This window comes from Stegostoma tigrinum, chromosome 17 (genome assembly GCF_030684315.1).
Source record: "Stegostoma tigrinum isolate sSteTig4 chromosome 17, sSteTig4.hap1, whole genome shotgun sequence".
Classification (NCBI taxonomy): domain Eukaryota; kingdom Metazoa; phylum Chordata; class Chondrichthyes; order Orectolobiformes; family Stegostomatidae; genus Stegostoma; species Stegostoma tigrinum.
This window is the reverse complement of record NC_081370.1, coordinates 11,976,718-12,001,093: the sequence shown is the minus strand read 5'-3', so window position 1 is coordinate 12,001,093 and position 24,376 is coordinate 11,976,718. Positions and strand designations below refer to the sequence as shown.

The 24,376-nt window shown below is 44.3% G+C and overlaps 1 protein-coding gene across 2 annotated transcripts in view; it reads right to left on the bottom strand.

The window, feature by feature from the left end:
- Positions 1-17,654: 17,654 nt before the first annotated feature.
- The window catches only part of spi1b (Spi-1 proto-oncogene b), a 37,800-nt gene continuing 31,078 nt past the window's right edge, over positions 17,655-24,376 (bottom strand). The window contains exons 5-6 of one of the 2 annotated variants that reach the window (XM_048545111.2): positions 20,350-20,465; positions 19,836-20,017 (exon numbers count right to left, since the gene is read on the bottom strand). In XM_048545111.2, the coding sequence (XP_048401068.1) occupies positions 19,955-20,017; positions 20,350-20,465 (179 nt within the window). In that variant the 3' untranslated portion in view covers positions 19,836-19,954. Of the gene's footprint in view, positions 20,018-20,349; positions 20,466-24,376 lie in introns of both variants that reach the window. The other variant, XM_048545109.2, reaches the window with a different exon arrangement.

Sequence of the window (24,376 nt, the reverse complement as noted above, 5' to 3'; positions counted from 1 at the left end):
GCAGGTGGTGAAACTGGATTGAATAGTTGTCTGGAATTAAAAGCTCATCTGGTTAACTAGTTTCCGTAGGAGTTTACGGAGGAATGACTCCACACCCACAGCAATGTGGTAGACTCTCAAATGCTCTCTGAAATGACTTAGCAAGCCACTCATTTGTATTAATCGCTATGAAGTTTCAACAAAGAAATGAAACCGGATAGTTTTGACATCGGGACCACAAACAGCCATGTTGACCCTGCAAATCCTCCTCACTAATATCGGGGGGCTAGTGCTAGTGAAAATTGGGAGAACTGAGTCACAGACTAGTCAAGCAACAGCCTGACATAGTCATACTCCTGGAATCATACCCTACAGTCAATGTCCGAGACACAACCGTCACAATCCCTGGATATGTCCTGTCTCACCGGTAGGTCAGGCTCAGCAGAGGTGATGACAGAGTGATATACAGTCAGGAGGGAGTTGCCCTGAAAATCCTCAACATTGATTCCTGACCCCATAAAGTCTCATGGGATCAGGTTATTCATGGGTAAGGAAACCTCCTGCTGATTACCATGTACCGTTTTCCCTTGGATGACAAATCAGTGCTTCTCCATGTTGAGCAATACTTGGACGACGCACTGAGCATGGCAAGCTTGCGTAATGTACTCTGGGTGGGGGACTTCAATGCCCATCGCCAAGAGTGGCTCAGCAGTAGCACTACTGAACACACTGGTAAGGTCCTAAAGGTCACTGCAGGTGCAGTGAGTCTGCAGTAAATGGTGGGGCAACCAACAAGAGGGGAAAACATACTTTACTTCATCCTTATCAATCTTTTGTATTTCCACCAAATCAAATCCATGATAGTAGACAGTTATCTTTGCTTCCTTAGCTTTTCAACATTTAACCTCCTTATTTCGCTATTTGCCTCACGTTTGTTAACTCATGTAAACCAATCAGGGATTGCTTGTTCCACTGGAAGGAGGTTTTAAAATACTTCCAGTGCCATTTCACTTTCATAATATAAGTAACCTGGTACCTATCTGTCTATCCTTTAGCAAATATTTCCCTCACACAGTCAAGTTCACCATCATCTGTCTCCAAGATTCCACACTGATTGAGCCCCCAGATGACATAATGACCTGGAGCCACTATTCCACTAGTCATATTGTAAGTAAAAACGTGATAATGCAGTCACTGAAATGGCCATTTGATTCCCTTGTCAACTGTTATTCAGAATAAAGGGCACTTTCAACAGGCTTCTTTAATAAACTCAAAATTAATCTGTTTCCAAAGAACAAAACTAACTCCTAAAGCAAGTTGCAAAACCAATTAACAACTAAGCTATAAACCATTTATCTCAAACACATTCACATAATACAAACACTTCAATCCCTCTGCAGTTTGGAATTCTGCAGTTATTCTCCATTTAAATAATATTCCACTCCTTTATTTGTCCTGCCAAAGTGAATAACTTCATGTTTCCCAATTAGATCATAGAACATAGAACATTGAACACTACAGCGCAGTACAGGCCCTTCGGCCCTCGATGTTGCGATGACCTGTGAAACCAATCTGAAGCCCATCTAACCTACACTATTCCATTATTATCCATATGTTTATCCAATGACCATTTAAATGCCCTTAAACTTGGAGCGTCTACTATGGTTGCAGGCAGGGCATTCCACGCTCTTATTACTCTCTGAGTAAAGAATCTACCCTGAGCATCTGTCTTACATCTATCACTCCTCAATTTAAAGCTATGTCCCCTCATGCAAGCCATCTCCATCCAAGGAAAAAGGGTCTCACTGTCCACGCTATCTAATCCTATGATCATCTTGTATGTCTCTTAACCTTATTCCCTCTAACGAAAACAGCCTCAAGTCCCTCAGCCTTTCCTCATAAGACCTTCCCTCCATACCAGGCAACATCCTGGTAAATTTCCTCCGCACCCTTTCCAATGCTTCTGCATCCTTCCAATAATGCGGCAACCAGAACTGTACACAATACTTTAAGTGTGGCTGCACCAGAGTTTCGTATAGTTGCAACATGACCTCATGGCTCCGAAACGCAATCCCTCTACCAATAAAACCTAACACACCGTACACCTTCTTAACAACCCTATCAACCTGGGTGGCAACTTTCAGGGATCTATGTACATGGGCACTGAGATGTCTCTGCTCATCCACACTACCAAGAATCTTACCATTAGCCCAGTACTCGGTATTCCTATTCCCTTCCAAAGTGAATCACCTCACACTTTTCCACATTAAACTTCATTTGCCACCTCTCAGCTGAACTCTGCAGCTTATCTGTGTCCCTCTGTAACCTACAACATCCTTCCGCACTATCCACAACTCCACCGACTTGAGTGTCATCTGCAAATTTACTAACCCATCTTTCTACGCCCTCATCCAGATATTTATAAAAATGACAAACAGCAGTGGCCTCAAAACAGATCCGTGTGGTACACCACTAGTAACTGAACTACAGAATGAACATTTCCAATCAACCACCAGCCTCTGTCTTCTTCCAATGAGCAAACTTTTGATCCAAACCGCTGAATCACCCTTAATCTCATGACTCCGTATTTTATGCAATAGCTTACAATGGGGAACCTTTATCAAATGCTCCACTGAAATCCATATACACCACATCAACCGCTTTACCCTCATCCACCTGTTTAGTCACCTTCTCAAAGAGCTCAATAAGGTTTGTGAGGCACAACCTATCCTTCACAAAACCGTGTTGACTATCCCTAATCAAATTATTCCTTTCTAGATGATTATAAATCCTATCTTTTATAATCCTTTCCAACACTTTACCCACAACTGAAGTAAGGCTCACTGGTCTGTAATTACCAGGATTGTCCCTCCTCCCCTTCTTGGACAATGGGACAACATTTGCTATCCTCCAGTTTCTGGCACTATTCCTGAACAAAATGACGACATAAAGATCAAAGCCAAAGGCTCTGCAATCTCCTCCCTAGCTTCCCAGAGAATCTAAAGATACATCCCATCTGGCCCAGGGGACTTACGTATTTCCACAACTTCCAGAATTGCTAACACTTCCTCCTTGTGAACCTTAATCCCATCTAGTCTAATAGCCTGTATCTCAGAATTCTCCTTGACAACATTGTCTTTCTCCTGTGTGAATACTGATGAAAAATATTCATTTAGTGCTTCTCCTGTCTCTTCGGACTCCACGCACAACTTCCCACTACTGTCCTTGACTGGCCCTAATTGTATTCTACCTGCCAGATTTTCACCTACTCATATAACCTCTCTGCATCATTGCACATCTTTCATCATGGCCAAGAGCACCAGTGTCTAAAAAGAAACAAAATACCAAAGGAAAGTACTGCTTAAAACCAAGGAGTCTGTGCAAAAAGATGGTGCAGTTTAAAAAAAGTCATTTTTAATGGAGCATATTGTAAACTATGGAAGAGGGGAGGGGCAACTGTCTGAAAACAATGGGCTGCTGACCAGATGACTGTGTGAGAGGCTAGTGCAGCAGACATTGCAGTCTGCTAACAGCAAGTAACAAAATCTCTGCTTCTGATGTCAGCACATGAATGGATGGGGGTGGGGTGAGGGGAGAGAATGTGAGAGAGAAGACAGAGAGATAGGGAGAGAAAGTCTCCAGTAACAGTTAGCTTCTACTCAACTTTTAACAGCAAATTTGCCATTAGGGAAAAATGATGCCTTCAAAAGACAGTGAAAGATGAATTTCTAAGCAATGAATAAAAGACAGCGTCATCTTGTAAACAACCTCATGACTACAATAAAGAACAGAAAGGAATTGGAAGAAGCTGAAAAACAACAACTCATCTCCTCCTGAGACCTGGACTGGTGCTACAGAATTGTAATTACCCAAATTATTTTCCTTTTCCTCCCTTGGCTGTCTTTGTTTGGCTGTCTGCTTGTGCAGGAGGAGTTTAAAGAAGGGGTAGAGATTAAGTTATAAAGTGTGATAAATTACCAAACCATTGTTTAAAGACATTTTATCCATAACAAACAGTTATTGTCTTGTTAAGTACAGAAATGCGGTGAGTGTTTTATTTTAAATTGAGTTTGTCAGACAGGTAAATTCAGCCATGACCATTTGTGTGGAGTCTTACATAGAACATAGAACATTACAGCACAGTACAGGCCCTTCGGCCCTCGATGTTGTGCCGATCTGTCATACCGATCTCAAGCCCATCTAACCTACACTATTCCATGTACGTCCATATGCTTATCCAATGACGATTTAAATGTACCTAAAGTTGGCGAATCTACTACCGGTGCAGGCAAAGCGTTCCATACCCTTACTACTCTTTGAGTAAAGAAACCACCTCTGACATCTGTCCTATATCTTTCACCCCTCAATTTAAAGCTATGCCCCCTTGTGCTCGCCGTCACCACCCTAGGAAAAAGGCTCTCCCTATCCACCCTATCTAACCCTCTGATTATTTTATATGCTCCAATTAAGTCACCTTTCAACCTTCTTCTTTCTAATGAAAACAGCCTCAAGTCCCCCAGCCTCTCCTCGTAAGACCTTCCCTCCATACCAGGCAACATCTAAGTAAATCTCCTCTGCACCCTTTCCAAAGCTTCCACATCCTGTCAAGTATCTTTTGGATATCCAAGTGTATCATTTGGCCACCCCTTTGTCAACAGAACATGTTACTACTTTGAACAACATAAATGAATTAGTTAAGTTTAATCACCCTTTCACAAAACAAAGCTGACTCTTCCTGAATATCTTGTGTTTTTACAGAATAAGCCAGAACCAGTAAAAATGATAGGTTTTTTTCAGGAGATATTAGTGTTTTTACAGCATCAATATGATCTTGTTAGGTCAGGGTTTTTTCTTTGAGAGTTTCCTGCATTAAAATTACACCATCAGCCACAGTTTGATTTGAAATCAAATATTCTGACTATTGTTTTGTGGTTCGGGATTACTCATACAGTGACTATCTCTATGTGCCACTATCTCCTGCTGCACCCTTTCTGTGCCTGGGCTGACCCAGTCTGTGCCAGGATAGATCTACCCTGTGCAGAAACTGACCCAGTCAGTGCCAGGACTGAGCCAATTTGTGCCAGGACAGATCCAGCAGATGCAGAGACTGACCCCGTCTGTGCTGGGACTGACCCAATCTGAGCTAGCATTAAACCAGATTGTGCCTGGACTGACCCAGTCTGTGCCAGGACTGACCCTATCTGTGCAGGGATAGACCCAGTCTGTGCTGGCACTAACACAGTCTCCAGTGCATACCTCAGTTTTGATCATTTAAAACTTTTGAAATATCTGCCTTCTCTGAACTTTGTTCTGTTGTGCTCTTCCAATTTAAATGTCTTTGCTTGGAGGCTGTGCTTTTAGTTGCCAAGGATTCAAGTTTTAGACTTCTCGCCCTACCTGTCCCTCTCCAGTATCAGTAAGATGCCCCCTAAAACCTTTCCAGTTGACCAGCATTTTGCATTCAAGGTACATGTGTATGTTGGATATGAATTTAAATAATAGAAGCCCTACAGTGTGGAAAAAGCCCCTTCAGCCCAACAAGTCCACACCATCTCCCCCAGATCCATCCCCTAATCTACATATCCCTAAACACCATGGGCAATTTATTACAGGCAATCCACCTAAACTGCACAACTTTGGAATGTGGGGTGGGGAGAAATCCAGAGCACCTGGAGGAAGCCCACACAGACATGGGGAGAATGTGAAAACTCCATGGACAGTCGCCTGACGCTGGAATCAAACCTGGTTCCCAGCACTGTGAGGCAGCAATGCTAACCACTGAGCCACTGTGTCACCCAATATCATTCAACTCTTAATTCCAGATATGTTTTGAATTCAAATTCTACGATCTGCCATGGTGATATTCAAACCCGGGTTCCCAGAATGTTATCTTGGTCTCTGGATTAACAATCCAGCGATAATATCACTAGGCCATCCCCTCCCACTTGTGTCATCTGACTATTCCAAAGGCACCTTACACATATAAAGTTGTTGTCATCAATTGAGATTTTCTATTAGTTAATGTGAGCTCTTGGTTAATAGACCATTTCATGCAATTAGAAATGATAGAACTGAAAGGACAGGGGAAGCCTTTATGGAATTACACACATAGAGATGTACAGCATTGAAACAGAACCTTTAGTCCGACTTTTCCATGCCAACCAGATATCCTAAATTAATTTGGCTCATATCCTTCTTAACCTTTCCTATTCATGTAACCATCCCAGTGCCTTTTAAATTTTGTAATTGTATCAGTCTCTACCACCTCTTCCAGTAGCTCATTTCATACATGGACCACCCTCTGCGTGAAAAAGTTGCCTCGAGGTCCTTTTTAAATCATTCCCCTGACACCTTAATCCTAAGGCTTCTAGTTTTGGACACCCTACCTAGGGAAAAGACCTTGGCTATTCACCTTATCCATGCCTCTTATCATTTTATAAACCTCAATAAGGTCACCCCTCAGATTCTGATGCTCCAGGGAAGATAGCCCTAGTCTATTCAGTCTCTCCATAAAGCTCAAACCTTCAACCCTGGTAAATCTTTTCTGAACCCTTCCAAGTTTAACAATATCTTTCCTACAGCAGGATGATCAGAATTGAACGCAGCATTTCAAAAGTGGCCGAACCAATGTCCTGTATAGCTGAAACATGACCTCCCAACTCCTATACTCAAGGCACTGCCCAATAAAGACAAGTGTACCAAATGCCTCCTTCACTACCCTGTCTACTGCAAATCCACTTTCAAAAAACTAATAACCTGCACTTTAAGATAACAAGGTGTGGAATTGGATGAACACAGCAGACCAAGCATCATCTTAGGAGCAAGAATGATCATCAGAAGGGTCTAGGCCCGAAATGTCAGCTTTCCTGCTCCTAAGATACTGCTTGGCCTGCTGTGTTCATTCAGCCCCAAACCTTGTTATCGTGCATTCTCCAGCATCTGCAGTTCCTATTATCTCTGATACAATTTTAACCTGTACCCTAAGGTCTCTTTGTATAGAAACACTGCCCAGGACCTTACCATTAGGTGAATAAATCCTGCGCTGATTTGCCTTACCAAACTGTAGCACCTCACATATATCTAAATTAAACTCCACCTGTCACTCCTTGGCCCATTGGCCCACCTGATCAATGTGCTGTGGTATTCTGACATAAGCTCCTTCCCTGTCCACTACACCATCAATTTGCTAAAACTTATTTCCCTAACCATATCACATTCCTCAGTGATTGCCTCCGGCTCAGACTCACCCGTCATGGGTTCCAACTGAAATTTCATCCCCCATGATAACATAGTGTGGAGCTGGATGACCACAGCAGGCCAAGCAGCATCTTAGGAGCACAAAAGCTGACGTTTCGGGCCTAGACTCTTCATCAGAAAAGGGGGATGGGAAGAGGGTTCTGAATAAATAGGCTTTGAATCCACCCAGGATCACAGATATCTCTGTGAAGTTCAACGGTCCACAGACAGCTGGTCTCGCTGCATGCTGAGATCCACACTCAGTGCCATGTAGTGTCACGTGCGCACTCTTGACCTTTTTTTTCCAACAGCATTGCAACATGCTGGCTCACAGTTTCACTTCATCCTCCAGCTCGTTTGTCATGCTAACAAGAAACTTTCAGGCATTAAGGCACTCAGATGAAAAAATTCAGAGATACCAATGGCCCTCTGGAACCTTTCTCCCCTTCCTTCTGAATCCATTTCCTCCCCCAACACCAACTCCTGTTGGGTATTCACCACCCAAGCTTCCGCTCTCTGATGCTGAACGTTTTGTAGACAGCAAACTTCTGAGCTTTATTTTTCCATATCCCCACCTTAATAAATTTTGAGCAAGACATGACGTTGAATTCTTCTGCCCACATATATCTGTAATTCCTCTGACACTTTACACCAGTTTCAAAACTTCCAGTTTGCAGGCCCAGCCACCACCTCTTTATCACGGATATCAATCCTTTTACACCATCAGAATGGTCTTAGGGCTTTCCACTTTTTCCTGGAGCAGCCTACCATGTGGAACCTTATCAAAGATCTTACTGAAATCCATATAGACTACATCTACCGCCCTATCCTCATCAGTGTTCCTAGTCATTTCATCAATAAACTCCAGCAAATTTTTGAGGCATGATCTTCTATGCATGAAGCCATGCTGACTACTCCTAATCAAACCTTGTCTTTCTAAATGCATGCATATCTTATCCCTCAGAATCTTCTCAAGAAATTTACTTACCACAGACATTTAATTGTTACAGAGATAGAGGGAACTGCCGATGCTGGAGAATCTGAGATAACACAGTGTGAGGCGGGGTGAACACTGCAGGCCAAGCAGCATCAGAGGAGCAGGAAAGCTTGACGTTTCGGGTTGGGACCCTTCATTTCTCCCAAACTGAAACGTCAAGCTTTCCTGCTCCTCTGATGCTGCTTGGCCTGCTGTGTTCATCCAGCCTCACACCGTGTTATCACAGATGTTTAATTTACTGGTCTATAATTCCCAGATTTTTCTTTGCAGTCCTTTTTAAATAAGGGCACAACATTCACTATCCTCCAGTCTTCAGGGACCTCACCCATAGCTAACGATGATGCAAATATATCAGCCAGGGCTCCTGCAATTTCTTCTCTAGCTTCTTACAGAGTTCTTGGATGTACCTTGATCAGGGCCAGGAAATTTATTCACCTTCATACATTCTAATACTTCCAACGCCTCCTCTACTATGATATGGACTGTCTCCGAGATATCGCCAATAACTACCCCAAGTTCCAAAGATTTAATGTCTTTCTCCTAGGTAAACACAGAGGAGAAATATTCATTGAGGACCTTGCCCATCTCCTGTGGTTCCACACATACATGTCCTCTTTGGTTCTTGAGGGGTTCTATTCTCTCTGTAGTTATTTTTTATTCCATTAATTTACTTAAAGAATCCCTTTGGATTCATCCTAATCTTCTCAGCCAAAGTTATCTCGTGTCCCCTTTTCATCCTCCTCACTAAACTCCTGTATCCCCTATATACTTCCAGGGATCCCCTTGATAACAGCTGTCTGTTCCTGAGTCATGCCTCCTTCTTTTTTCTGGTCAAAGCCTCAATATATCTTGTCTTTCAGGGTTCTCTACTCCTGCCAACCTTGTCTTTCACCCTCACAGGAACATATAGACTCTAGCTATCACACTTTTAAAGGCCTCCCACTTATCAGAGGTTCCTTTGCAATTCACCCTCCTCACCAGGTTGTTTATTCCATTGTCTGTCCAACTGCTCTTCTCTCTCTTTGGGCTCTATCCCCAACTATCGTTTACTCCTTAACCCCTCCCCTTCCCTATCGTCTGCATATAAACTGACATTTTTCTGGTTATATCTTCGGTTCTGATGAGGGGTCACTGGACCTGAAACATTAACTCTGATTTTTCTTCACAGATGCTGCTAAACCTGCTGAGCTTTTCCAGCAACTTCTGTTTTTGTTCCATATAGACAATGTCCACCAGTCTGCATCATCAATCTTCTTCATCACTTCTTCAAAAAACACAAAGGAGAAAAAGACTAAAGAGACATAAAAGGGGATAAAGAGAGGGAAAAGTGAGGGAAGAGAGGGAAAAAGGGGGCAAAAAGAGGGGGAAATATAGAGGGGGAGAGGGGGAAAGATGGGATAAAGTGTAAGAAGGGAATTAGGGGACAAGATATAGTCAGAGGGGTTAAGGGGATAAAAGGGGAGGTAATGAGGGGAAGAGAGGAAGTAAACGGGGCAAAATGAGGGAGCAAGATTATCAAAGAGGGAGCAAACAGGGCAAAGAGGAAATTGAGCAATTTACAGCAGGGCCACCAGAGGGCAGCAAAGACTAGCACAAATAGCTAGCTAACAAAGTGTGGAGTTGGAGGAACACAGCAGGCCAAGCAGCATCTTAGGAGCACGCTGCTTGGCCTGCTGTGTTCCTCCAGCTCCACACTTTGTTATCTCAGATTCTCCAGCATCTGCAGTTCCCATATCGCTGATACAAATTGCTAGTCTTCGCCACAACTGCTTCAAATAGTGGAGTCTGGTTGCAACAAATAAAATCTCATTAAAGAGGCAATTTGTCAGAGCAGTATGGAGCAAATCCTCTTCTTGCATGAACTCATTCATATCATTTTTATTTGCTTCCTCAGTTAAGGAACAGTGTGTAGAGTAGTTACACCATTTATAACCCCGTGTTTTACCCATTCTACCCATTTTACCAACCCTCCAGCTTCACAATTTACCGACCCTCTAGCAGTACTCACTGGCTCAACACTGACACTCCGACAGTGCAATACTCCTCAGTACTGATCCTCTGGGAGTGTTTGATGGTGACAGTGTAGGTGCAGCTTTACTCTGTATCTAACCCCGTGCTGTCCCGGTCCTAGGGGCATTTGACGGCAATAGTGTAGAGAAAGGTTTAATTTCAGTTTAAAGAGTAGAGGTAGTTTTTACTCTGTATCTAACCCTGTCCTAGGATTATTTGATAGGGCCAGTGTAGAAGGGGCCTTACTTTCATTTTAAAGTGTACAGGAAAATTTGAATGTTGTACAACAAACTGGAAGGCTCCTGAGTTCGTGTTTGGGTGTAATTTTATCCTGACATGTGACATGTTTGAAGCAATTTGTGTACAATCTGATTTAGTCTCCAATAGTACTTTTCTGCTTACAAATTTCCGGGAATAAAGTTGTGCTAAATGTAGATGTGAACTGAAATAGCCATGTCTGTGTGCTGTTTAATTCTTGCAGACTCCACCTTTTAGGAGGAAGTGAGTGAGCATTTCGGAGTTAGTTTGTTCACAAACTTTTCCTAAGACTGTGCACAGCCCCCACTCACCACGTGGCTGAGCCGTAAAAGAGGAACTATCTGCTTATTCCAATACCACAGTAAGGAATGATCTCAGTCATGGTCAAAACAGAAAGGAAGGTAGAAGTGGAAGAATAAAAAGGAGGGCTTGTTTTTACTGATTATCATTCACCATGTCTGGCTATTCCAGTCACATCTTTACTGACTGCAGTGATGTAGAAAGGCAAAGGTCAGTTTCAGCATGTCAGATTCCACAAATGGCTAGACAATCTGTGTTTCAGTTGTGTTTGTACTCTTCTTCACATAGGTTTCCTGGACAAATGAGGGCACCTCAGCTACCCATTTTACCAACCCTCCAGCTTCACAATTTACTGACCCTCTACTCACTGGCTCAACACTGATCCTCTGACAGTGCAGTACTCCCTCAACATTACACCTTCAACAGTGCAGCACTCTCTCAGCACTGACCCTCTGACAGTGTGGCACTCCCTCAGTACTAATACTCTGACAGTGTGGCAATCCCTCAGTGCTGACCCTCTGACAGTAAAGCACTCCCTCAGCAATGACCCTCCGATAGCGCAGCACCCTCTCAGTGCTCACCCTTCATCATTCCCTCAGTAATGACCCTCCGATAGCGCAGTACCCTTCATCATTGCTGCACTCCCAATACCGTTAATCTGACAATGTGATATGCCCATGGTTTCATGTGTTGGTGAGTGTCATATACTAATATCTCTGGACTGGGTTGTGAAAGCAGAACTTACTGAGAGTTGACCATGATATCACTCTGGGTCCTGCTGCCTCTAAGGGGAGAGCGTGGGTGTAGAGAACAGCTTTTGGTCCCTGTAGATAACAAGGTGTACAGCCGGATGAACACAGTAGGCCAAGCAGAATCAGAGGAGCAGGAAGGGTCCTGTAGATTGTATTTCTCTTTAGTCCTAACCAGCAGAAACTGTAAACTTCTCTCCTGACCTATATTTGGAGACTTTATGGCTTAATGGCTTCCTTCTGCACCGTAGAATTATGTGAAACTCAGCATTTCCTTGGCTGTTCCATTGTATATTCTATAATTGTCACTTTGGCTCTACATATAGGGTTATGTCAACATAAATCCATATTAATAAGTAAGTTACTAAATAATCCATATTAATAAGTTATCTTTTAACATCTACTAAAATATTTTCTGATACAGTTAAGATTGAATGCCTCTCTATTTTTTAAAAATAAGTAACCAAGTTTTATCTTAATGTTTCTCTGAATTTTCTTATATATAAATATATCCAGTTATGAGATTTAGCCTGCAGTGCATTGTCAGCTGTTATGATATCTGTTGTCTTTTGCAGCAGAAAAATTCCAATGCTTCCTACTTTGTTAGTTGATCATATAATTGTTTCTTTTCAGTATTACTGCTGTGCAAGGCAATTCTCTTGTGGGCTTGCCAGTGTTGGACTGGGGTGGACAAGGTCAAAAATCACATGGCTCCAGTTATAGTTCAACTGGTTTATTTGAAAAGGCAAGTTTTCGGAGCTCAGCTCCTTCCTCAGGCATATTGGCAACAATCCTAAACCTGGCCACCTCTTGTTGAATCTTTAGTCAGTTAGGAAGGAGACTACTATTTAAACTGCAAAATGCACGGTGTCCGTTCATCTGTTGTTGTAGCATCTGCATACATACGATGCCTCCAGGTATCATTGTTTGCATTATATGAGATAGACAACATTGGCCAAGTCACATGAGTAACTGCTATATATGTAGTGGATGGTGCTCCCTTGTGAGACGGCAGGATCTCTGTTGATGAGCTGACACGTCTTGCAGAGGTTGCCATTGCAGGGTTGTGTGGTGCCTTGGCTGATGTCATCTTGAAGGCTGGGTAGTTCGCCGCGAGCAATGGTCTGCTTAAGGTTTGGCGGTTGTTTGAAGGGGGAGAAGGGGAGGTGTACGGAAGATCTTGGCAAGATGCTCATCATCATCGATGACATGTTGAAGGCTGCAAAGAACCTGGTGTAGTTTCTCAGCTCCAGGGAAGTACTGGATGATGAAGGGTACCCTATCAGTTGTATCATGTGTTTGTGTTCTGAGAAAGTCATTATGGTTTTTCGCTGTGAGTTGATGAAATTGGCGATCAGTGAGTTGAGCATCGTATCCTATTTTATGACAGCATCCTTCAACACCTTTAGGTTCTGAAGAGTAGTCCATGTTAAGTCTGATGTGGGATGAAAACTTCAGAATCAGTCTCATTCTTGGATGCATGCATCTCCATCAGGGACAGACAACTCAATACCTCACTTGACTGCAAGCCCACGATAACCTCATGATGCTGCAATTCTGTAGCTTCCACCCTAAACATATTAAAAAAAAATCCCCTATGGGCAAGCCCTGTACACGCACAGGATCTGCTCAGATGTGGGGGGTACATGACGGACATTTGAAGGTGTTGAAGAATGCCCTCACAAGAACAGGATATGATGCTCAACTCATTGGTCGTCAATTCTGTCATGCCACAGCAAAAAAATCATAACGACCTCCTCAGAAGACAGACATGCGATACGACCGATAGGGTACCCTTTGTCGTCCCCAGAGTGGAGAAATTACACTATGTTCTTTGCAGCCTTTAACACATTATCGACAACAATGAGTACTCACCATAATCTTCCCTACGCCTCCACTTCTCACCTTCAAATGACCACCAGATCTTCAACAGACTATTGCTTGCAGCAAACTACACAGCCTTCAAGACAACAGGGATCATAACACCACACAAATCAGCCATGGCAACCTCTGCAAGACATGTCAGCTCATCAACGTGGACACTACTATCACACGTGGGAACATCCACCCACCACATACACAGCAAATATTCATGTGACTTGGCCAATGTTGTCTATTTCATATGATGCATGGTATATTGACAAGACCATGCAGATGCTATGACTACAGATAAATGGACACCGTGCAACTATCACTGGACAGGGTGTTCTCTCCCAGTGGGAGAACTTCAGGGGTCAAGGAGATTCAGCCTCTGACCTTTGGGTATGCTTCCTCCAAGGCAGACTTTGGGATACACAACAATGCAGAAGTGCTGAGCAGAGGCTGATTGCCAAGTTCGATACCCAGGAGGTGTAAAATTGTATCAGTGATAATGGAAACTGCAGATGCTGGAGAATCCAAGATAATGAAATGTGAGGCTGGATGAACACAGCAGGCCAAGCAGCATCTCAGGAGCACAAAAGCTGATGTTTTGGGCCTAGACCCTTCATCAGAGAGGGGGATGGGGTGAGGGTTCTGGAATAAATAGAGAGAGAGCGGGAGGCGGACCGAAGATGGAGAGAAAAGAAGATAGGTGGAGAGGAGAGTATAGGTGGGGAGGGGATAGGTCAGTCCAGGGAAGACGGACAGGTCGAGGAGGTGGGATGAGGTGAGTAGGTAGGAAATGGAGGTACAGCTTGAGGCGGGAGGAAGGGATGGGTGAGAGGAAGAACAGGTTAGGAAGGCATAGACAGGTTGGACTGGTTATGGGATGCAGTGGGTGGAGGGGAAGAGCTGGGCTGGTTGTGTGGTGCAGTGGGGGGAGGGGACGAACTGGGCTGGTTTTGGGATGCGGTGGGGGAAGGGGAGATTTTGAAGCTGGTGAAGTCCACATCGATACCATTGGGCTGTACACAAGTCCTCCTCCTGGACACCACCCCCAGGCCTCCTACCTTCCCTCGACCTCTTCATCTCCAACTGCCGTCGAGACATTAACCGCCTCAACCTCTCCACCCCTCTCACCTACTCCAACCTCTCCCCCGCAGAATGGGCAGCCCTCCGCTCCAACCCCAACCTCATCATCAAACTCGCAGACAAGGGTGGCGCAGTGGTAGTATGGCGCACTGACCTCTACATCGCCGAGGCCAAACGCCAACTCTCTGACACCACCTCCTACCGCTCCCTCGATCATGACCCCACACCCGATCACCAAACCATCATCTCCAACCCCCTACATGACCTCATCACCTCAGGGGACCTCGCACCCACAGCCTCCAACCTCATTGTTCCCCAACCCCGCACAGCCCGTTTATATCTCCTTCCCAAAATCCACAAACCTGCCTGCCCTGGTCGACCCATCGTCTCAGCCTACTCCTGCCCCACCGAACTCATCTCCACCTATCTTGACTCCATTTTCTCCCCTTTGGTCCAGGAACTCCCTACCTATGTCTGTGACACCACCCATGCCCTCCACCTCCTCCAGGACTTCCAATACCCTGGCCCCCAACACCTCATTTTCACCATGGACGTCCAGTCCCTATACACCTGTATTCCGCATGCAGATGGCCTCAAGGCCCTCCGCTTCTTCCTGTCCCACAGGCCCAACCAGTCCCCCCCCACCGACACCCTCATCCGCCTAGCCGAACTCGTCCTCACCCTCAACAACTTCTCTTTCGATTCCTCCCACTTCCTACAGACTAAGGGGGTGGCCATGGGCACCCACATGGGCCCCAGCTATGCCTGCCTCTTTGTAGGTTATGTGGAACAGTCCCTCTTCCGCACCTACACAGGCCCCAAACCCCACCTCTTCCTCCGTTACATTGATGACTGTATCGGTGCCGCCTCTTGCTCCCCAGAGGGGCTCGAACAGTTCATCCACTTCACCAACACCTTCCACCTCAACCTTCAGTTCACCTGGGCCATCTCCAGCACATCCCTCACCTTCCTGAACCTCTCAGTCTCCATCTCTGGCAACCAGCTTGTAACTGATGTCCATTTCAAGCCCACCGACTCCCACAGCTACCTAGAATACACCTCCTCCCACCCACCCTCCTGCAAAAATTCCATTCCCTATTCCCAATTCCTCTGCCTCAGCCGCATCTGCTCCCACGATGAGGCATTCCACTCCCGCACATCCCAGATGTCCAAGTTCTTCAAGGACCGCAACTTACCCCCCACAGTGGTCGAGAACGCCCTTGACTGTGTCTCCCGCATTTCCCGCAACACATCCCTCACACCCTGCCCCCGTCACAACCGCCCAAAGAGGATCCCCCTCGTTCTCACACACCACCCCACCAACCTCCGGATACAACGCATCATCCTCCGACACTTCCGCCATCTACAATCCGACCCCACCACCCAAGACATTTTTCCATCCTCACCCCTGTCTGCTTTCCGGAGAGACCACTCTCTCCATGACTCCCTTGTTCACTCCACACTGCCCTCCAACCCCACCACACCCGGCACATTCCTCTGCAACCGCAGGAAATGCTACACTTGCCCCCACACCTCCTCCCTCACCCCTATCCAAGGCCCCAAGATGACTTTCCACATTAAGCAGAGGTTCACCTGCACATCTGCCAATGTGGTATGCTGCATCCACTGTACCCGGTGTGGCTTCCTCTACATTGGGAAACCAAGCGGAGGCTTGGGGACCGCTTTGCAGAACACCTCCGCTCAGTTCGCAATAAACAACTGCACCTCCCAGTCGCAAACCATTTCCACTCCCCCTCCCATTCTTTAGATGACATGTCCATCATGGGCCTCCTGCAGTGCCACAATGATGCCACCCGAAGGTTGCAGGAACAACAACTCATATTCCGCTTGGGAACCCTGCAGCCCAATGGTATCAATGTGGACTTCACCAGCTTCAAAATCTCCCCTTTCCCCACCGCATCCCAAAACCAGCCCAGTTCGCCCCCTCCCCCCACTGCACCACACAACCAGCCCAGCTCTTCCCCTCCACCCACTGCATCCCATAACCAGTCCAACCTGTCTCTGCCTCCCTAACCTGTTCTTCCTCTCACCCATCCCTTCCTCCCACCCCAAGCCGCACCTCCATCTCCTACCTACTAGCCTCATCCCACCTCCTTGACCTGTCCGTCTTCCCTGGACTGACCTATCCCCTCCCTACCTCCCCACCTATACTCTCCTCTCCACCTATCTTCTTTTCTCTCCATCTTCGGTCTGCCTCCCCCTCTCTCCCTATTTATTCCAGAACCCTCACCCCATCCCCCTCTCTGATGAAGGGTCTAGGCCCGAAATGTCAGCTTTTGTGCTCCTGAGATGCTGCTTGGCCTGCTGTGTTCATCCAGCCTCACATTTCATTATCTTCGATACCCAGGAGGGCAGCCTCAATCATGATCTTGGCTTCATGTCACACTATAAGTGACCCCACCACAATATATACTCCCACACACATACAAGCACACTTACACATAAACACACACATACACATTTACCCAGACACTCTCACACACACGCTCTCTCTCATACACACACTCACACATGCACACACATGTACTCCCTCACTTTCTCAAGCACACACGCATGCGCACACTTTCTCCCTTTCCCTCCCTTTCTCTCCACCTCTTTCTCTCACACACACAAACACACAGACAGAGACACACATGCACATACAGACACGCACATGAATTATTTCATCCAAGATGTTTGTGTAGTTGCAGATACATTCTGTTTTGCTCAAAAAACACTTGACCCCAGGTTAAAACAGACAAGTTCGAAGCAGGTCCTCTCACCTAAAATGCATCGTCTGACCTGAGAAATCACCTCTCTAATACATTGGTAAGACCTTTAATTAGCTTGAGACAATGATGTAAGAGGAATCTGGATTTTTCATTTTAATCATGAGTCTCCTTCCTAACTGATTAAAAATTCAACAAGTCAGTCAGTTTTATGATTGTTACCTTTCTGATTATAAATTCTGTGTCTTATACCCTCTCTCACACACTATGCCTGAGGAAAGAGCTAAGCTCCGAAAACGTGCCTTTTCAAATAAACTGTTGGATTATGATCTGGTGTCATTTGATTTTTGACCAAGGCAATTCTGATTAACAACATTCTCGGATGAACACGCATTGATCACATGTGAATTTACAGCAGTTTATTTCAAACAGGTATTTATCCATTGTTACAGTAGAAAAGCTAAAGCATTTAAGCCCAAACTTCACACCTCTCTGAGGTGCCTTCATTGGGTTTTATTCCCAGTTGTTTAAGGCTCCACCTAGCAGGACAAAGGGGCGTAACTACTGGTTCTGGGAGGACAATTGTACAGTGGAGAAATACAATCATTTCCCTTGCTGCTTTAATTACCAGTCTCTGAAAGGGATCTGCTCATGTAAAGTGACCTGCAAGAGGGAAGAGGGACTAGAAATATTTGCACTATGTTGAACCAGGGTCGGTTGGGTCCAAGCTTTGGCTGGGAGTTAGAAGGCTCAGTCTCTTGGATCAGAAGTGGACTTTTTCTTGCTGATTCACTCACAGAATGTGGGTTTTGCTGGCCAAAGCATCATTTATTGCTGGCACTTATTTGTCCCAGAGAAGGTGGTGGTGAGCTGTCATCCTGAACTGCTGCAGCCCTCGGGGTATAATTAGACTTATAATGCTCTTAGGAAGGTAATTCCATGATTTTGACCCAGCGACATTGATGGAACGGTGATATATTTCCAGGTCAGTATGATGAATGGTTTGAAGGGAAACTTGCAGGTGGTCATGTTCCCAGGAGTCTGCTGCCCTTGTCCTTCTAGATGTAAGTGGTCATGGGTTGGAAGGTGCAGTCTGAGGATCTTTGGTGAATTTCTGAATCTTGTAGGCAGTACACACTGCTGCTACTGAGCATCAGTGGCAGAGGAAGTGGATGCTTGAATAAGTGGTGCCAATCAAGTGGGCTGTTTTTCCTGGATAGTGTCAAGCTTCAGGAGTGTTGCTGCAGCTGTGTGCAACCAGGTAAGTGGACAGTATTCCATCATACTCCTGACTTGTGCCTTGTAGATTGTGGATTGGGTTTGACAATTCAGGAAGTGAGATACTTACCACAGTATTCAGCCTCTGATCTGCTCTTGTAGTCATCATGTTTATGTGGTGAGTCTAGTTCAATTTCTAGTCAATGGTAACCCCCAGAATGTTGTTGTTGGGTGATTCAGTGACGGTAACAGCATTGGTTGTTAAGGATCGGTGATTAGATTGTGTCTTTTGGAGATGGTCATTGCCTGTTGTTTCTGGAGGGGTTTTTGGGTGTTGCATGATGGTCTCTTGGCTCTTTGGCTGCTCCCTGAGGCAGGCATCTCTAGGCCTTGATGGAGAGGCCAATTACTGAACTGGCTCACATACACCGTTCCCAACAGTCAAGTGAGTGAGAGAGGTCAGTGATGGAATCAGTGGAATGTAAAGGTATATAATGAGGGTTTATTCTATAGTTACATGCAGACAGAGACCAGACCCAGTGGCACAAAACAGAGTCAAGCAGATAGGTACACCTATTTTCTCTCACAATCCCCACTCCCCTTTGCCCCTGAACTGAACAACTTGGAGATGTGCCCAAGACCCTTCTCCATCAACCACAGGCATCAGTAAGTAGGAGCGGGGTGACAAGAAGAGAGAGAGAAAAAGGGGAATGAGGAAGGGGAAGGAGTGCATGGGCAGCAGGGTAAACTATGGAGAGATAGAGGAAATAGCAAGTCGGTGAATGAGCTGAGGGAGAGGGAGTTGGAGGTGAAGGGAAGAAAGGTTTGAGGAGGAGTAGAAAATGGCTGAAGCGTGGATGAGGAAGTGGTTGGGATGGAGAGGAGGGCTCTGAGGAGGGGGCAGGAGTAGGGAGTGGGATTGGAGGAAACAGGGAGGTGGGCGAGGAGGAGGTGGTATGGTAGAGGGCAGTCTAAGGAGATGGGATCTAGTTGGCAATGGGATTGGAGGGGGAGGGGAGGCTAAGGGCAGAAAGGGTTTGTGGATAGAGTGGGTGGCAGAGCAAATGGAGGAGGAGGGGAGGCACTATTGAGGAGCAGTGAGATAAATTCTTGATCCCAGATATTTCCAGATAGTTGTGGGTATTTGTCTTGTTTTCAACATTCCTTAATGTCTCTGACTGAGGGGCTCCCCCATTTCTCATGGAGAAACAGTACAGACAGGAAGGGGCAGAGTGATCATTGTTGCTGTGAGCGTGCAGAGGTAGAGGAGTAAGGGGAACATTACGGGTACCGCTTCCAGTCCACTCTTTCCATCACCTCGCCACTGAACTGGTATGTCAGCTTCTTCTTCACCTTACGCACCTCCCCCGTCTTGCCGTAGTTTCTCAGAGCGCGGGCCATTTTCTGGTATGTCATCCTCTTGCGGTTGCCCTTCTGTACCCCCCAGCGATTTGCTAACTCCTCCTTGTGTTTTGAGGAGAACTGGAATGTCCCCTTGTCTTTATCCACCCACCAGATACTCTCCTTCATATCTCCACTCCGCAACAGATCCAGAAGGAACTGGTAAAGTCGGATCTTCTTCTTGTTCCCTGTTGGGGGTGGATATCATCACAAGAGACTTTGTAAATATTGGAACAGCTGCACATCTATAACCCTTCCTCCCCACTGCTGGTACTATTCTAGCACTTATAGCAGAGTTGGAAGTCACATCAGCACAGCAAGCCAGCTACTGCACTAAGCACAATTGCATTTCTCCGAGCACTCCCCCTTTCATATAAAAAAGGCATGCACTATCATTTGCAGTTATAAATTATCAGAAGTTACCCAAAACAGATCACAAAGAAAATGCTCATTCATTAACAGAAGCATGTGTTAATTTGTCAGTTCCATTTTCATCAGTCTCTGCACATGCAATGCATACCTTCTCTGGGGAGCATCTTCCTGTGGTGAGTGCACTTGCCATGATTACCTCTGCTGCTGGTACCTTATCGTTGCTGGGGAGTGTTGGGTCTCTGGGACTGATAATCATTCTGTACTCTGCAAAGGCAGTAAGGTCACATCGTCCTGACTAGTACCCAGAATGGTCAGTTCCAAGACAAGTTTTCCGGTCATATATAAATGTCTGCAGATTGGATTGGTTGATTATGTTCACCAGCTACAAATTGGGTGACAACTGCTCTGCACAGGTGTTGACTTATATTGAGAACGTTGAATGTTTACATCCCCCAGTTCCTCCAATGCTCAGTTCTGACATTAGCACTGCAGTTCTATCAAAGTGAAATTTAGCTTTTCGTCATTTCACCTGATTTTATCACTCACCCCTGTTACTACTGCCTGCTTCACCAGTTTTCATTCTTGGAAGTGGAGCTTGGGCATCTTTAGACTGACAAATTTCTTTGCCTTCAGAAGGTGCTGTTTTCCAGTCAAGGAATACCTTGTACAATTGTTGTTTTTTCCCTTTGACCAGGGATTGTCTGGAGATAATGTATAGTGTAGAATTTCAAAATCCTTCATGCAGCAGTTGAATTCTTCATTTGTGAGTTGAAAGCCATTGTCATTCATTCCAACATCTGAAACACTGTACCAAATGAAATGTGTTTATAGTATTCTGCAATCTCACGGATGGTCATTTGACATCATCCTGAAGTCAAAATAGTAGTTGATTGCAACAAGATGATCACTCCCTGCAACAGTGAGAAGGTCTACTCCAACTTTCATCCATGGTCTATCTGGGATGTTGTGTTTCATTAATGTCTTTTTAGCATGCTTAATTCATCTATCATTACAGGCACTTAACTGGCTGATGTGGACCTGTCTTTCTCAGATTAGACTCAATTCCTTGACAGCTCATGTGGCTATACTTTAGCATCTCTTTTCTCATCTTCTTAGATATAAAAAAAAATTCCTTTATAAAGATAACTATTGTTTAGGCAATCACTTCATCTCTGTCTGCCCAATATTTTCTCATAGCGACATATGTGTCCTTAAAACTATCAGGTCATCCCTTCAACACTATTTCCTGGAGCAACTTGAGAGTGACATCTTGTTCCACAGTTTGCCTCCTCTTTCCTACTCAGTGTGGCTGTTGGGTTGATGATTTGCAGAGCACGTCAAGCTTCTTGTTGAATCTGGAAAATTTCACACCCTGCCTCAGTACCCTGAACTTTCTCAACAGCATTTGACAGCCTGTTTCCCTTACTTATATATCCAATCCAGATGTTTTCTCTGCAAATGAAGTAACATTCTTTGCAAATGCTTAGGAGCAAATATACCTTTCTTGACAGCAACTTCCTGCTCTCTCAGCAGATGTGCTCTCATGACAGGATCTCTAATGCCTCAGGCAATCCTATCTTGGAGATCATCTTTGAATTGTCCAAGCTCTAAGGATTCAACTAAACGTATCATTTTGGTCACATATTGATCAATACTCTCCCCCACAGCTTGAATTCTAATTTTGGACGAATATGTTTCATAAATAATATTGAGAAAAATATTTTGAAGTGGCCTGTGGTTAGAATTCATCATTATGATCTGTCCCAAATAGGTCTTGATGATAATGCTCATTAGCACAAACAATAGGAAGGCACTTTTCCTCAATCTGAATGTAACATTGTTGAGTTTGCATTAACATCCGAGATGCAAATACTACTGCTCTTCTTTCTTGCATGGAGCTTGATCCAAGTCCTGTCTCACTGGCATCACATTGTAAAGTGACTTCATCATTGACATTGTAGTGCTGCAGCATAGTGTTATCATTGTCAGTTGCTTCATTCTAGTGAAACCTGCCTCTTATTCTGTGCCCCAATACCTGCATATCCTGAGCAGCGAGCTTGATTCATATTGTGATGTCAACTTAAGCAAGAACTTCACTCAATAGTTCACAGATCCATCAAGTCATTGCACCTCTTTCACATGCATTGATCCTTGAATCTTTTTTACAGCTCTAACCTTGCCATGACCTGGCTGAAGTCCTGTCACAGTCAGCACATGATTTCTGCATCTATAATTGCATCCTTTATTTGTTCAGCAACCTCTCTCTAGTAGTTGCACTCGATTTTGATTGCGATCTACAAAAGCTTCTTCCATTGTATCTCACATCTATATGCCAGCAGATCATCCACAATTGTTCTCACTCCAGGAAATTTATTGACTGTCTCATGCTATCTGCATTGATACTTGTCTCGTGCAGAGGAAATGCATTTGCAACTATCTTTATCTCCCCGAAGGCAACCAGAATGTAGTCAGAAAATTGTTATTTTCCTCTAGCTTCACTTGCCAGTAACCATCCTTTGCATCAATAGTAGGGACTTTGCCTTGGCAAGCTGTGGAAACACTTTATCAATAATTAGAATGGAATATTGAGATCTTCTATTGAGATCTTTGCATTGCTGTTTCTCAGGTTTTCTTCACTGCTACTGTTCCGTTAATTCAGTCTGTAGGAGTTGTCACTTTCTTGAAGGACCAGTGTCCATCTGAAACGTCACAAAAACTTGATGCTCTCCTTCTGCAGTCATCATTGCGACAGTCACAAACCATTTACCACCTTTATACCTAATGACCCCAACTGGTTACATGGTTTACAGTGATTTGTCTGAATTATTTTCAGCAGGCATCTTCATGGGCTTACTTTGCTTCTTTCTAGCTGAACACTGCTGTGCAAAGTGATTCAGCTTCTTGGAGTTATAGCACTGCTTTCCTCATGCCGTCCTTTTGTGTGATGTCCTTGCAATGCTACATCCTAAACTCAGGCCTTGATCTTTCTGCTGATTTTTCTATAAACATTTTGCTTTCCTTTTCTCCTCAATTTATATTCTCATTTGGCCTGAAATGTCTCTCAGCATATAAAATGCTTTGCCCATTAATACACTCTAGCTTAGAACTTCAGCACATGATACCTTTCTTGACAGCAACTTCCTGCTCTCTCAGCAGATGTGCTCTCATGACAGGATCTCTAATGCCTCAGGCAATCCTATCTTGGAGATCATCTTTGAATTGTCCAAGCTCTAAGGATTCAACTAAATGTATCATTTTGGTCACATATTGATCAATAGTCTCCCCCGCTGCTTGAATTCTAATTTTGAACGAATATGTTTCATAAATAATATTGAGCTGTAGTTCATAGTGTTTTCAAAGCTTTCAAAGCTTTTGTAGTCTGTCTTTTCTGCTCCTTAGTGAGGTTTAGGCTGTAATACAGCTTGTGACACTCTTTACCAATACTGATAACAGGGTTGTTACTTTTAAATACCAAGGTTCTTTAACAGTAATTATTTTGTAACTTTCATAGTTTTACCATTACAAGTGGATAATACATTGAAGTCGGTCTCATATCTTCTTTAATTTCCACAGTCATTTGGATTCACCCAGTAATTCAAAGTGTCAAACTGCTGTTTATTTTACCTTCTTGCTGGTTCTTTCAGTTACAACCTCCTTTAGAACTGCGAAAATCCTCACATTTCCAGCTGCACCTGAGTTTCAGGTGAACTATATTTAATGGCTCCAACAGACTGTATATAAAGGCATTTAGAGCAGAAATCACATGACTACAACAAATCAATCAGTATATGAAGGATATAATCAGCTGCAGACTGCTGTTACAGAACTAACTTTAATTGCGCCTCCTTTGCAAAAGAGGCAGTGTAAAAAATAATCAGCTCTTACAATGAACTATACTCCCCACTCAAAAAACCTGGTACATTAATATGATAAAATAATACATGAATGTAATTTTCCACAAAGTAATATGACTAAGCCAATATCAACAATATTTGAAAAATTAATAATTTGATTTGCTTGTACGTTTTTACTGTAATCAATACTAAAACATAGAACTATTACTTCCAAGGTGAGTTAAATGCAAATAAGGTTTTTCCTTCACACCAGCATGTGTAGATCACATTTTGACAAGAAATAATGAATTAAACAACTTTTAGCTTCTCCTCTGCTACATA